The 14,399-nt window shown below is 35.6% G+C and overlaps 1 protein-coding gene across 2 annotated transcripts in view; it reads left to right on the top strand.

Moving 5' to 3' along the window:
• The window catches only part of SBF2 (SET binding factor 2), a 456,096-nt gene that overhangs the window by 257,914 nt on the left and 183,783 nt on the right, over nucleotides 1–14,399 (top strand). For both annotated transcript variants that reach the window (XM_047776309.1, XM_047776310.1), the window contains exons 9-13: nucleotides 1,359–1,472; nucleotides 5,057–5,134; nucleotides 6,279–6,392; nucleotides 7,130–7,258; nucleotides 9,940–10,038. In XM_047776309.1, coding sequence (XP_047632265.1) covers nucleotides 1,359–1,472; nucleotides 5,057–5,134; nucleotides 6,279–6,392; nucleotides 7,130–7,258; nucleotides 9,940–10,038 — 534 coding nt within the window. The remainder of the gene's footprint in view (nucleotides 1–1,358; nucleotides 1,473–5,056; nucleotides 5,135–6,278; nucleotides 6,393–7,129; nucleotides 7,259–9,939; nucleotides 10,039–14,399) is intronic.

The raw sequence follows: 14,399 nt of genomic DNA on the forward strand, positions 1-14,399 counted from the left end.
TTGTTTTGAGTGCTTTTTTTTTTGTATTTTGAAATGAGGCCTGTGTTAATGCTGAATGGCTGATAACTAAAAAGCAAAAAGCATTTATAAAAAGTAAGGATTTTAGTGGAATACAAGTTCAGTACGAGCCCCACCAAATTATTCTGTTCTTAATGCCATATGAATGGAACTTACCAAAGAGGGAAAGTAGTACTCTACATTCAGTCAGTTCTGAAATAATAGATTTACTTCTCTGTACTGCACGTTAAGAGGGACCACAACAAAATAGTGGGATTCAGGGAAGGACATTGGGGATGTCATAGAGTTTAGAAACTATATCCTGTGAGGCCCTGAGGAAATTTTCTCGGATAATAACCTGGTGCTATTTGATAGCTAAAGATAAAATATTTAAGTGGCTGAAATAGAATCAGTGGGTATAGTGAATGTAGAAACAAATTTCTGCTTAGTATAAGAGTTTTCAGCTGATAGAAAAAGTTGCCATTGTGGCTCAGCAGGTTATGAACCTGACTAGTATCCATGAGGATGTGAGATTGATTCCTGGCCTCATTCAATGGTTAAGGATCCGGCATTGCCATGAGCTGTGGTGTAGGTCACAGTGCACCTCAGATCCTGCATTGCTGTGGCCGTAGTTGTGGGATAGGCCAGCAGCTGCAGCTTGGATTCGACCCCTAGCCTGGGAGTTTCCATATGCAAAATGGCATTTTATTTAACACTCATGCAGTAGTTTGTAGAAGTGTTCCTTTATGTCAGACCAGTTTTGCTTCTTATTCCTCCGCTAGAATCCACTTAGGCATTGTAATCCTCTGAATGTTCAAAGTTGAGTTGCTGCCAGTTTATAGTTTTAGTCATGGGAAGGGGAAAGAGACCATAGGAGGGCCTTATATCCCCTCTGTGGTTGTGTTTGGTTGGTTGGTTGGGTTGTTTTTTGTTTTTGTTTTTTTGCTTTGCTTTAGGGACACACCTGTGGCATATGGAAGTTCCCAGGCTAAAGGTCGAATTGGAGCTGCAACTGCTGGCCTACACCACAGCCATAGCAACACAGGATCCAAGCTGCATCTTTGACCTACACCATGGCTCACAGCAACTCCAGATCCTTGACCCACAGGTTGAGGCCAGGGATTGAACATGCATCCTCTTGGGTACGAGTCAGGTTCGTTACTGCTGAGCCACAATGGGAACTCCCTCCCCTCTGTTTTGAATGCCTGGAAGTGTACACATCACTTTTCAGGTTTCATTGGCATAAATTTAGTCACATGCCACACCTGATTTCAAAGGAAGCAGGGAAATATACAATAGCTAGAAAGCCAATCTAGAAATACATTTTATTAATTATAGGATTAATTTTTTATCTTTTTCAGTTAGATGTAATCATAGCTGATTTGGATGGAGGCACTATTAAAGTTCCTGAATGTATTCACCTCTCTTCCCTTCCAGAACCACTTCTACATCAGACTCAAGCAGCTCTTTCTTTGGTATGATATATTTTTCTAGTAATCTTCTCTTCATTTAATCTAAACTGAGATAATTGGAATTAAACATCATTGACAGTGTAGTTCCTTTAAAAAGAGAGTTATATGTTCTTAAAACATGAGTATTTTTCATATAGTATTGAGAATAGGATTCTTTACTAGATATTTTCTAAGGAGGTATTTTGAATCCTAACTGAATATTTGTTCTACACTAATTTTTTTAACTCAGCATATTTATTTAGTAGTTACTATGTACTGAATACTGTGTTAGGTATTGGAAACACACCTGTGAAAGCAAGACCACACTTGAAATTTCTGATTCTCCTAATATCCCTTATTAGAAGCCAGCACCTGTTCCTTTTCCTTTCTCCTTCCTCATTGACATTTCGTTCTTTTTGGGTAGATATGCTTTTTGCAAAATTCTGTGATATTGACTGGTTAATGTTTTCTATGTTATTACAAAAAGATGTAACTTACTGATGAAATGTCTAGCATACTGTTCACTGAAGTTTTAAGAAATCTTGTGACCTGAGTGATTCTTATTGAAACAGATTTAATTTTTTTGGTCAACCTTTGTTAATTTTTAAAAACACAGTATTTTACCAACAACATGTTAGGTGTTCATTTATCTATCATCAGAAATTTGAAACTTAGAAATTCTTCAGTCTTCTTCAAGTTATTACTAAGAACTAAGACCTTCATATTCTTCTTGAATAATATTCTAGTCTGAGCTATTTTAAACCTTTTTTTCTTTTTAAATAGGATTTAGATCAGAACTCAGAAGTCTGGGATTACCAGGAGGGATCTTATTCTCAGAAATTTTGGAATTTCCTCTCTGTGGTGCAACAGGATTAGTGGTATCTCTGTAGTGCTAGGAAGCAGATTTAATCCCCTGCCTGGTGCAATGGATTTTAGAATCTAGCATTGCCACAGCTGTGATTTAGGTGGCAGCTGCGGCTCAGACCTGATCCCTGGCCCAGGAACTCCATATGCCACCAGGTGGCCAAAAAAGAAGAAAAAATGAAATTTGTATTAGTCCCTATGTTGTTATAGAGAAGACTAACTTTTCCTACTGTAATTTGTAATCTGGAGTACAAGGTGTGATAGAGTAAAAAGAATTCTGGTATAGGACGTAGGAGACCTAAATTCCAGTCTACATTCACCCCTTGATGTTTTGGAGCAAATCATTTTCCATCTCTAGGCCTTTGTTGCCTAATTTTTATCAATAGGATGAATGTTTTTTTTTTTTTTGTCTTTTGTCTTTTTGTTGTTGTTGTTGTTGTTGCTGTTGCTATTTCTTGGGCCGCTCCCGCGGCATATGGAAGTTCCCAGGCTAGGGGTTGAATTGGAGCTGTAGCCACCGGCCTACGCCAGAGCCACAGCAACGTGGGATCCGAGCCGCGTCTGCAACCTACAGCACAGCTCACGGCAATGCCGGATCGTTAACCCACTGAGCAAGGCCAGGGACCGAACCCGCAACCTCATGGTTCCTAGTCGGATTCGTTAACCACTGCGCCACGACGGGAACTCCGGATGAATGTTTTATACATAGAATGACAAATGACTCTTTCCTAAAGTGAAGTATGACAATGACTTAGGTTGGTGTTTGGCAACTTTTTTTTAATAATTATGTCCTTATTATAATGTTTATTAAAAATAGCATACAATGGAGTAGTTCCCATTGGTGGCGCAGGGGAAACGAATCCGACTGGGAACCATGAGGTTGCTGATTCGATCCCTGGCCTCGCTCAGTGGGTTAACATTCCAGCGTTGCCGTGAGCTATGGTGGAGGCCACAGACGCGGCTCACATCTGGCATTGCTGTGGCTCTGGCGTAGGCTGATGGCAACAGCTCTGATTAGATCCCTAGCCTGGGAACCTCCATATGCTGTGGGTGTGGCCCTAAAAAAAAGACAAAAAAAGACAAAAAAAAGAAAAAAGCATACAAAGGAAGTTTTCTTGTGGTGCAGTGGGTTAAGGATCTGGTATTGTTATTGCAGCAGCTTGGATTGCTGCTGTGGTATGGGTTCAGTTCCTGGCTCTGGAACTTCTATATGTTGCTTGAGGCAAAAAAAAAAAAAAAAAAAAAGGTAGCATATAAACCTGTGATTTCACAGATGATATAATCTAACAAAATACTAGATTTAAAGAGATGAGTTGATTTAAAGACATTTTAAAGAAAACTATTAATTAAAGAATTCCATCAGTGGTATGTAGATATAGCTAAAGCCGAGAAGATAGTATTTGAGTGATTGAAAAGTTTTGTTTTTAGAAATATTAAATAAGTTTTAAAATCTTATATATGATTACTTAGTGATATTTTTAATTATTCAGAGATTAAGTGCCAAAATTAACAAAGATTAAGATTTCAGTTTTTAAGTCAGTGGCTCTTGGTAGAGGTTCTGCTGCACACTGGTGTACCTTAATCTATAACACCAGTGCCGCCAAATTCAATCAATGAGTAAAATTCACTTTTGGTGAAACTGAGGATGCCTCTTTATGTAGTTTTAGATCACACTGGTGGATTAAGTGCTGCAGGAGTGTACATAAGAGCATAGTGTATTGTCAAAATAGGACCAAAAAGAAATCACATTTGATGGACTGTGTGGGAGAATTGATACACAAGTACATGAACTTCATTTGGTCACTAAATAATGGTAGTCAAATAATTACAGGGTACCTGTAATAATCATAGATCATTTTATTGACATAAAGACTATTACACTGCAGTAACAATTTTGTGATTGAATTATAAATGTTATTGGTATTTTGCTCTCATTTATAAGTTTTGTTCTGAATTTTTTTATCTATTGTAAGTATATTACCAAATCCTGGCTATTTGAAATGATTCTGCAAAGACAAAAATTTACTGCATACTGATGCAAAATCTTTTTTTTCCTCTAAGTCCTACATGGACTTTTTTTTCTTACCTGCTCTCCAACCTACTTTCCTTCAAAGTCTAATGCAAATATTACCTTCTTTTTTTAGCTTTCCATAGGTTGAATTAATTATACTTTATACTCATATATTATTATTTTATATATTTATAATACTTGTCACATTGTATTATGCTGTTACCCTTCTGGACTGTGAGGTTCATAAGCTTATTCCCTTTCTCCTCAGTATTTCAGTTAATTAATTAATTAATTTTTAATTACACTAAGAAACAAAACAAATGCTTAAGGTTTCAATTATACAGACATATAGCTCTGCCTTAGACCTACCTCTTCCCAGAGGTAATTACTAGTTCATAATTTTGTATATATTCTTTCAGTACTTCACATTTTCATTTATATGTAGATCGGTACATGTACATATATGATTTAAGGTTTATTTTGTTTTATTTTCAAATAAATGAAACCACATTATTTGTGTTTTCCTAGATCACTTTTTTTATTAAATATTTTTTCTTGGAGATCTTCTCACATAGTACATACAGAGCTGCTTCAGCTAACTGCACTGTATTTCATGAAGGGATTTATTGTAATTCATGTATTGACACTTTTACATCTAAATGCCCCAAGTAGATAAAATAATAGGTTTCATTGATATTAAAATCTCTTATGTAACAAAGCTTCTTTGCTTTAGATTCTACACCCAGATTTGGAAGTAGCAGATCATGCCTTCCCTCCTCCACGAACAGCTTTATCCCACTCAAAAATGCTGGTAAGAAGCTGAACATTTAAATTCGATGTTTTCAAAGAGAGTTGCTTTTCTTTGTATGTTTTTCAAAGAAGCTAAATATAGTGAGAGTTAGAGGGACAGCCTAGTAAAGGTGTGCCAAATTAGATGTTAGGAGATTTGCCACTGACTGACCTTGTGACCTGCTCAAAGAGAAGCCCCAGGTAGCACACTGCTTGAGGGAGTAGGCTAAGACTGTTGCTCTGAGGAGGCATGAGTAAGTATAGGACAAAAAAAATCAGAACCTGGATTATAGCCTGAAAAACTGTGCCAAGCACCAAATCAAAAGGGTCAGGCAAGGGTTTAAAAAAAAAAAAAAAAGGAAGCTTACAAAAAATGGAAACAGATTGTCGGTAACAGGAGAGAATCAAGTTTGAGGACTGAATGGATGAAATTAGTTCCAAATGAAAGCTATAAAAGGGTGACTGTATAACAGAGGCCCTTCTTTAATTTTGACCAGTGCATTTCTCAGAGATGGGCTTTGTAGCCAATAAGGAACATCATAGAGCTGCACACTTTTGACAAGTTGCTGAAGCATCATTCTTAACCATTTCCTCATCAATTAAATGAAGGGTTGACTAAATCCATAGGTTTCCTTACAGTTCTAAAACTCTAATTTTTAAAAAAATCTGAATTATCAAAGTATACTTTGTCATATTTTATTAATGTAAGTATGGATTTTTATAAACTGGATAAGCTTTGGAAGAATTTCATAAGCTTTTAAAATACAGTCTAAAGTTTTTTCTTTTATATTTATGACTGTAATTCTTTTGATGGATATAAAAGTCAAATGACTTGGGAAATATGCCATTCTCTAACATGGTGAAGGGGGAGACTCTGCGACTTTTTTTTTTTTTTTTCTCTCTTGAGAGGAAAATTGGATGTACTACAGGCAAATTTTGTTTGGTTCAATTTTTAAAAGAACTCTTTAACAGCCTACACTGTCCAGCATTGGGACAGACTAAATGCCTACCAGTTAGTGCTGCCACAAATAAGACTTCTGTGTCAGAAGCACAGACAGATTTGTTTAGTAATCTCTCAGGTTCTTTCCAACTTTTTGACTTGGTCATTTTTTTCTTTGTTTTTTAAGAAATTAAGTTAACTAACATATTTCTTCACGTATTTTCAGGATAAAGAAGTGCGTGCAGTTTTTCTTAGATTATTTGCACAACTTTTCCAAGGATATAGATCATGCTTACAACTTATAAGAATTCATGCAGAACCAGTAATACATTTTCACAAGGTAACATACAATACCATATTGTATCAGTTCAAAAATGTAGACTCTAATTTAATAAAACAGCTAGGTTGTCTTTTTCTAGTGATGTATTTTGACCTTAAATTACCAAATGTGGTTATTTAAAATCTTTTCTTTGTGTTGTAGATGATAACTTTTAATAATATTAAAAGGAACTGACAGGGAGTTCCTGTTGTTGTTCAGTGGTAGCAACCCCAACTAGTATCCATGAGGATGCCAGTTCAATCCCTGACTTTGCTTGGAGGGTTAAGGATCTGCTGTTGCCATGAGCTGTGGTGTAGGTCACAGACACGGCTTGGATCCCATGATGCTGTGACTTGGTGTAGGCCCACAGCTGCAACTCCCACTCGACCCCTAGCATGGGAACTTCCATATGCTGAGTGTGTGGCTCTAAAAAGACAAAAAAAAAAAAGAAAAAGAAAAAAAAAGAATTGATATATTTTCCTTGAGAGTATGTTAACTTAATTTTTAAAATTGATTTTTCTTTTAAAATTGAGGTTATTTCTGACTTCCCCTCCTGCTTACAGATAGGTTCATTTTTATTCTTTTCAATACATGTAGCTTTTCAGATATCAAAACTCTTTTAGAGAGAAATGTATTCTATAAGAGCACATTTATGCATGAAGACATTTATTCAGCCTTTGGTCTTGCTATTTTTGTTTTGACCATTCATCCATTACTAGGTGATAACATACTTATTTCACATTTTCTTTTCTTTACAGACAGCTTTCTTGGGACAGCGTGGTTTGGTTGAGAATGATTTCCTCACTAAAGTTCTCAATGGAATGGCATTTGCAGGTTTTATTTCAGAAAGGGGTCCTCCCTATAGATCCTGTGATCTCTTTGATGAGGTATGTTTCTTATTAAATGAATGCATTATTTATAGACAAAAATAAACTAGTAGATAAAAGCAGAGATGTAGTATTTTAAATATTTAATCAAAATCAAAAATATTTATTATTGTGCGTATCAGATCTTGTTGATAATGTGGATTAGAAAAATTAGGAAAATATAATTACAGGATGTTTCAAGTACATAAAAATCTTGAACAACTGAATTTTAAATAGTTGATTAAAATCTTTTTGAAAAAGTGACTGATCATATAAATAGAACTTACCAGTTTTATAGAGGGAAAGGTCTAAGCTTAATGTATATTTATATGTGTTACTTCAGAGTACAGTTACATGTAATCTATCAGTGTCCTAGAGTCATAGTTTAGCTTAGTCGTTCTTACTAATCAATAATCAGAATTTGTCTAGCTCCCTTAAGAGATATTAAACATAAGGAAGACAGATTTAGTCTCTATCTTCAAGAAATTGACCATTTAAAAAGAGAGTTATGGCAGTCGCAACTCAGAAGAAGGATTTTATTTTGTGTTGTGATTTTTCTTTATTGTAGTACATCTTTCCATTTATCATTTAGCTATGTTCATTGCAGCCCATTCTGGTTGATAGAACAATTACTCTTACTCTTATTTCAATTTTTGGAAGAGCAGTGTTCTGGAACCAATAAATCTAAAAGCTCCTAGAAGTCTGTAAAAGAAAAACACTCCTGACACTCGAGATAGTGGAGAACGTAGTAGTGATCATGTTTTTCTGGCGGTAGTTTAATTTGTATAGAAAAGTTAGAAATCAAAGTCTTAAAAAAAAAAAAGAAATCAAAGTCTTAAAGATCAGAAATCAAAGTCTTAAGATCCATGGTTCAGAGAAGGATCTTTTATTCTCTGTAAAGACAGTTTAAGTATTTACAGATAAGAATGAAAGAAAAGGCACATATTTTAGTTCTGAGTATGGAGATTTGCACCAAATGCTTTGCTTAATAATAACATAAAACAAATGAAGATATAGGAAAGATTACCCTGAGGTGGACAGTTCCTTCTGATCAGTTATTGATCTCTGGTTCTCTAAAGTGATCAGTTGTTGACTAAAACTAACATGTATCAGCCTTTAGATTTTGAATTAAGTCATTGATACATAATGTTTTACGTGATAAGTCAGATAGACCCCAAGGTCCTACAGGAAGCATTCTAAATAGTAAGATTAGTTTATGTACCTTTTCCTTTCTATCCAAATTCCTTTAGTAATCCTTTGGCAGCTTCATCACAACTAATAAGTCAGATTGATTACTTCCAGAAAATTTGTTTGCCAACTTGCCACAGCCTCTGACTATTTTTGTAAGTCCTTTCTTTGCCTGGAGTTCTCTCTACTTTTCAATCCATTTTTCATACTCTGCTCATATCTTACCACCTCCTCCAGACTTTCCCAAAGTAGATGACTCTGAGAGCCACTAATCTGCATTAAGCTTATTTTATGTCTCTAACTTTATATGGCAACTTGTCTTTTATTATGTACATTTATATACACAAGATATATATATCCTTCAGATTAGAAATAGTGATAAGACAAAGACTTGTCCAAGATTCCTTAATGTTCATCCAGTTCTGTGTTCTGTCTACAGTGATGATTTTTGGTGTCATATCGATGTTGTTTTTGGAAAGCCAGTTATTCATATGTATGCTTTAGTCAAGGATGTAAAATAAATGAGACACCAGACCTAAGTAATTTTTCCTTCTACCCTCTTTGGGCGTTTAATTGGCTTGCATGGCAATGTATGTTTGGGAAAATTGCATTTGCTCCTGGGAAAGGGATCCTTGTTTTCCTTCAGCCAAGGGCAGAGAAGGTATGTGGAGCTATGAGCAGCAGCTTGCACTGTGTATTATCCTGTTCCCACACCCACCAAATAGGCCTGTTAGAAGTAAAGGAATGCTTGACTTTCTTTGACAATCCTTCTGAATCTTGGCCTAGAATAGGTGAGGTCATAGTTTATTCACCTGTCTGCTCAGATGAGACTCCTACTTCCTAGAATGAAAAACCCTGTTTTATATCATTTAAAAAATAATCCATCTGTTTACCTCTTCCTCAGACCCTGTATTTTTCCTGCCAGTCCTCTTTGTTCCACTGCAAGTGTACACACTAACACAGTTCTCCCAGGAAATTAGTTGGTAAGGAAGTAGATCCGAGTTTATGTAATTTGAGAACTAGAAGGAGCCTAAGGGCCATCTTATTCTTCCATCTTACTTTAGAGATGAAGAAACTGAAGCTCTGGAGTTTCAGTGACTTGTTCCAGATCACACTGTTAGCAGATGTAGGACTAAAGTGACCCAGTTTGAACATTTGGTTCCTTCTGTGAGTTAGGGAAATATTTAGAGACTCTCTGACCGTCTGAAATTCTCTGAGTGAGAGAATTCTGAGTGAGGCCTGGAGAATGAATATCTCTCTGAGTTCCAGAAGCAACTTTTCCCAAAAAGAAATGGACTGTGAATCATCAGAGAGAGACCGCCAGAACATCCAAGGACTCGATTAACTAGAATAGAGGTGAAACCCTGTAAAAGTCTAAAACACTTTGTTTTAATAACAGCTTATATGTTAGATGCTTTTTGGCTTATAACTTGTGTGACATTATCACCGTCACACAGTTTTCTATTTCAGCATATTTTGGAGTTGATGTTTTACCATTTGATTGTTTTTCCAAGTTGGTAGCTTTTGAAGTTGAACGAATTAAAGTTGAAGAAAATAACCCACTGAAGATGATAAAGCATGTCAGAGAACTTGCTGAGCAACTATTCAAAAATGTAAGTATATTTATTTAGTCATTAATTTTAAAAATATTAATAAAGTAGTTTGAAAAGCTAAAAAGCTTACTATTCCTGGTGATTATCTTTTTTGCTCTGACTTTAAACCTTTGAGGCTATAAGTTACAAGATATGACAGTTGTTACTGTGCATCAAAATAGATCTCATTTTTCAAAGTGATTTTTCTGTGAATCACTGTATTATGAAAACATCTTTGTCACAATTTTTCAGTTGTCATCTGCCTTCATTGTAATTTTCATTTAGGTCTCTGTCTAAGAGCATATTGAGCATTTTCGAGGTGTAAAGATTAGATTCATTGGAGACCAGAACTGACCAGTGTACTCTGCTTCAGCTTGGTACAGTGATTGTCCACTGTATCAGGAAAATCATTGAGTTGTATTGTTTTGAACATATAGGGAGTGGGAAGCTGAAAGAAAGATAACTGCCAGGCGACTACAGAAACTCAAGAGTGAAAATATTCCCTGATAGAAGAAATGCAAAAAGTTAAAAAGATTGGTATGTCATAAAGTGTGCAGTGATCATTTGGATACCAGAAAGGAAGAGAACCCCAAGATGCATGTGGAAAAGTGGAATTCGCTGATGATTACTAGTTATTTCTTCTGCTTGTAAATGTCAGAGTTGAGAAAAGGAAAGTATGTTCTTCCAGGGGAAAGTTGAGAAAAGATATGTTTTTAAGAAAATATAGTTAAGGGAGTTCCCGTCGTGGCTCAGTGGTTGACGAATCCGACTAGGAACCATGAAGTTGCGGGTTCAATCCCTGGCCTTGTTCAGTGGGTTAAGGATCCAGCATTGCCGTGAGCTGTGGTGTAGGTCGCAGACGCGGCTCAGATCCCGCGTTGCTGTGGCTCTGGCGTAGGCCAGTGGCTACAGCTCCGATTCAACCCCTAGCCTGGGAACCTCCATATGCTGCGGGAGCGGCCCTAGAAAATGCAAAACGACCAAAAAAAATATATATATATTATATATATATAGTTAAGAAAAGATTTGGGGTCCGTATCCTGATATTGTTCAACTTCATTATTTGAATCGGTAGACTTTTTTGGATGTTGGGTCATTAGTCGGTGCTTTGTTACATCCATTAGAAATCTGAGAACCAATTAGATAAAAGCAGGAATACTAAATTGTGTTTCTTTGTTTCATATTATTCAATTATTTAGGAATTTTATTTCTCAAATTATTGAAAAATTTATCCCTTGGCCTGATACCCTAAACTCCATAGTTATAACTGTGTCCAGTACAATAAATCTATTTCTTGATTAGTATGCAGAAACTTAAAAATTGCTTCCTGTGCTGGTCTTTGCCATTTATGGTGGCTGTGTAGAACTAGTGTATAGTGTGATCACATGAGAAATTTCTGTGGACCTATTGTAATCATAATAAATATTGACAACATGCCAAGCATGGGACTAAGCACTTTACATACATCATCTCTAATCTTCGTAACAATGTAAGATAGGTGTCATTGTCCCCATTTTACTGGAGATAATTGGCTCAGGATCATATGGTTACTAATTGATTGAACCTGGGTTTTAAATTCAGGAATTTTCATCTATCCAGTTCCTAAGCCTGTGTTCTTTCACTCCATTAGGCTGGCTCATCTCCAATTGGAAAAATAATGGAATGCTACTTCCAATGGCTGACTTTATACATTGTTCTTTATAAAGCTCTTTAATGTATTTTCTCATTTGATCTTAGAAATGGTCCTGTGAGATGGATAGAGCAGGTGTTGAAATGTGAGGAAATTGAAGATTAGAGAGGTTTTTTTTCCTTTCTCACTAAGGGTGATTTGTTTATGGATTTCAAAGAGTAGCAAAACATGAAATGGGAATCAGTGTTTGAGACTCTGGGACTGATCCCTTTAATAACTAAATGTCTATTTCTTAGATTTTTACAAGACTATTTCAGAACTGCAAAATTTTATAGCCAGTAAGTGACCAGAGCTGGGGTTCTGACACGGGTTCATCTCTGTCACATGGAGTATGCAATGTATGTGAGGGAGCGTGCCAAGCCATTTTAATGCAAAAAACAAAGTAAATACCTTTCTTGCCATTCTAGAACTTAAGTTTAATGATACCTAGCTTACACTAAGCCAACACAAAACTGAAAACTGCAACAACAAAATATATACACACACACTAATTTTACGTTCTTAAGGGTGAATGTAAAACACAAACGGCCCACATCATACAACACTTTTTAAGTGATCTTCAATGGAGGATTGTATTACTAGGTCAGATATGGAACTCACCCTTCAAATGTGCTCTGAATTTCTTGAGCCCTTACTAGACTTCCCCCTCCATACACACACACACACACACAAATTCTATTCCATTTAATATAATCAACTCTGTATATTCAGTATGTATTTATTAAACACCTACTAGTTTCAGGCATTTTCTAGGCATATAATTCCTCTAATACCCTTGAGAAGAGGATACACATATATGATGAATGAGTATTTGAGAATATTCCGGTGGATTGTCATCAGGCTTTATGAGATTCCCTCTAGTTCTAAGATTATGAAGTCCATAATGGTCCCAGCATTTCTGAAGTAAATGCTTGACAAAATTAAAAAGCAGACATGATGGTAAAGTTACTTTCTTGGGTTGTTCAGGAGATTGAGGGGACGGAGGAAGGATGGTCGCAATGAAAGGTAAATAATCCAGATGGTTCTATTTTTAACTAGTCAGTTTTTTAAAAATCACATTTCTAAAATTCCCTTTTGGTAAGGAGAAAACCAACCATGTAATTTGACTGTTTCCTTATTATTGGGTTAGAATTGAAACCTGGTGATTCCATTCAGATGTTTGTAAATACTTTATTGTGCTAAAGTCTGGTATGCGTATCTAGCCTCTCTCCTTCACTTCCCTTTGAAGTACCTCAAAAATGAACCTTAATTATCCAGTTTCTTCTCACCACTCCTTTATAGTGCCTTTTAGTAAGTAGGAATGAATTGTAGGAATGTGAGGAGATGTAAGTAAGATGAATTGCAGCTGGGTTTAGCTGCCTTTTTAACTTTCTGATGCTACCTTTATTTATTTATTGCTTACAATATTTTTTGTTTACAATTAAGAAAAGTGGTGACTTTGGTGAAGAAGGAGAGGGAAGTTAGTATGAAGAAGAAGGAAAGGAATAAATTCATTAGAGACAAATGTGTAAGCATTGTCAGGGTTATATACTATTAAGATTTTTATTGGGCATACATTGGTAGAGCTGCTCTTTCCATGTCCATTTGATAATAATTCAAAGTCTGCCCACTTTGGTTTTCAGAATCCTTGTTGTCTACATGATAGCACCTTCAGCAACTTACCTGCTCTTTCCCTATGATTCTTGGGACACACTTATAAAGGACCACTAACTGAATGCAAAATGAGAATACTAAAATAGGCAGGACAAAAACTTTATAAACATCCATTCCAAGGTATCAAAAAATCTGTTGGACATGTGTTTTACTCTTTTAAATAGTGCAGTTTTTCTAATTTGTTTTACATCTTGCTGTCCTACATAATCATTTGCTAGATTGTGTAACTTGTCTGTTTTTTTAAAAAAAGTTAAAGGAAAAATGAGAGAGGACTTAGACTTTCCTATAAAATGATAGATTTCTGTTTGTGTTCTATAGATATACTATTGCCTAGAGTTGAAACAAATAGGCTTTTAAAATTCTAATGGGAGAAAAAGCCCAAATGCAGGAATAGCCATTCTAAATTGCATTAAGATCTATACCCTTTATGTTTCTGCAGAAAGTTAATTTCACTACCAGGCACATTTAATCTACACTGATGATGTTTGTACTCTTTCCCAACTGTGAATAAAAGGATTTGTTGTTGTTATAGGAAGGAAGTAAATATTGTGGTCATCTTTCATCTTTAAAAATTAAAAACATAAACAACTTATTTAGATTATTATAATGAAATGAGGCCCCTAATCCAAAGCATAAAAATTAAACTCCTTCCTCCACCTTATATTATTTGTTTATTCATTTTAAGTTAGATTTACTATGATAAAATTTATATATAGTAAAATTTACCCTGTTAGATTTACTATTTTGAAATTTATATATAGTAAAATTTACCCTTTACACTTTGATGAAGTTTGGCAAATGAAGTTATCCAACCACCACCACCACAGCAGCAACATATCTCTCACCCCCCACCCAACTTTTCTTAATGCACCCTATCTAGCCCCAAATGTCAGTAGTGTCAAAGTTGAGAAACCTTGGATTAGGGCAACCAGCACATTAGATACTATCTCATACTCTTGGCACCTGAGCTGTTTTCTGTCTCTGTAGTTTTTGCCTTTTCTGTAATGTTGTTATGTGTTTTTTTGAGTTTGGATTCTTT

Source organism: Phacochoerus africanus, chromosome 4 (assembly GCF_016906955.1).
Source record: "Phacochoerus africanus isolate WHEZ1 chromosome 4, ROS_Pafr_v1, whole genome shotgun sequence".
NCBI lineage: Eukaryota > Metazoa > Chordata > Mammalia > Artiodactyla > Suidae > Phacochoerus > Phacochoerus africanus.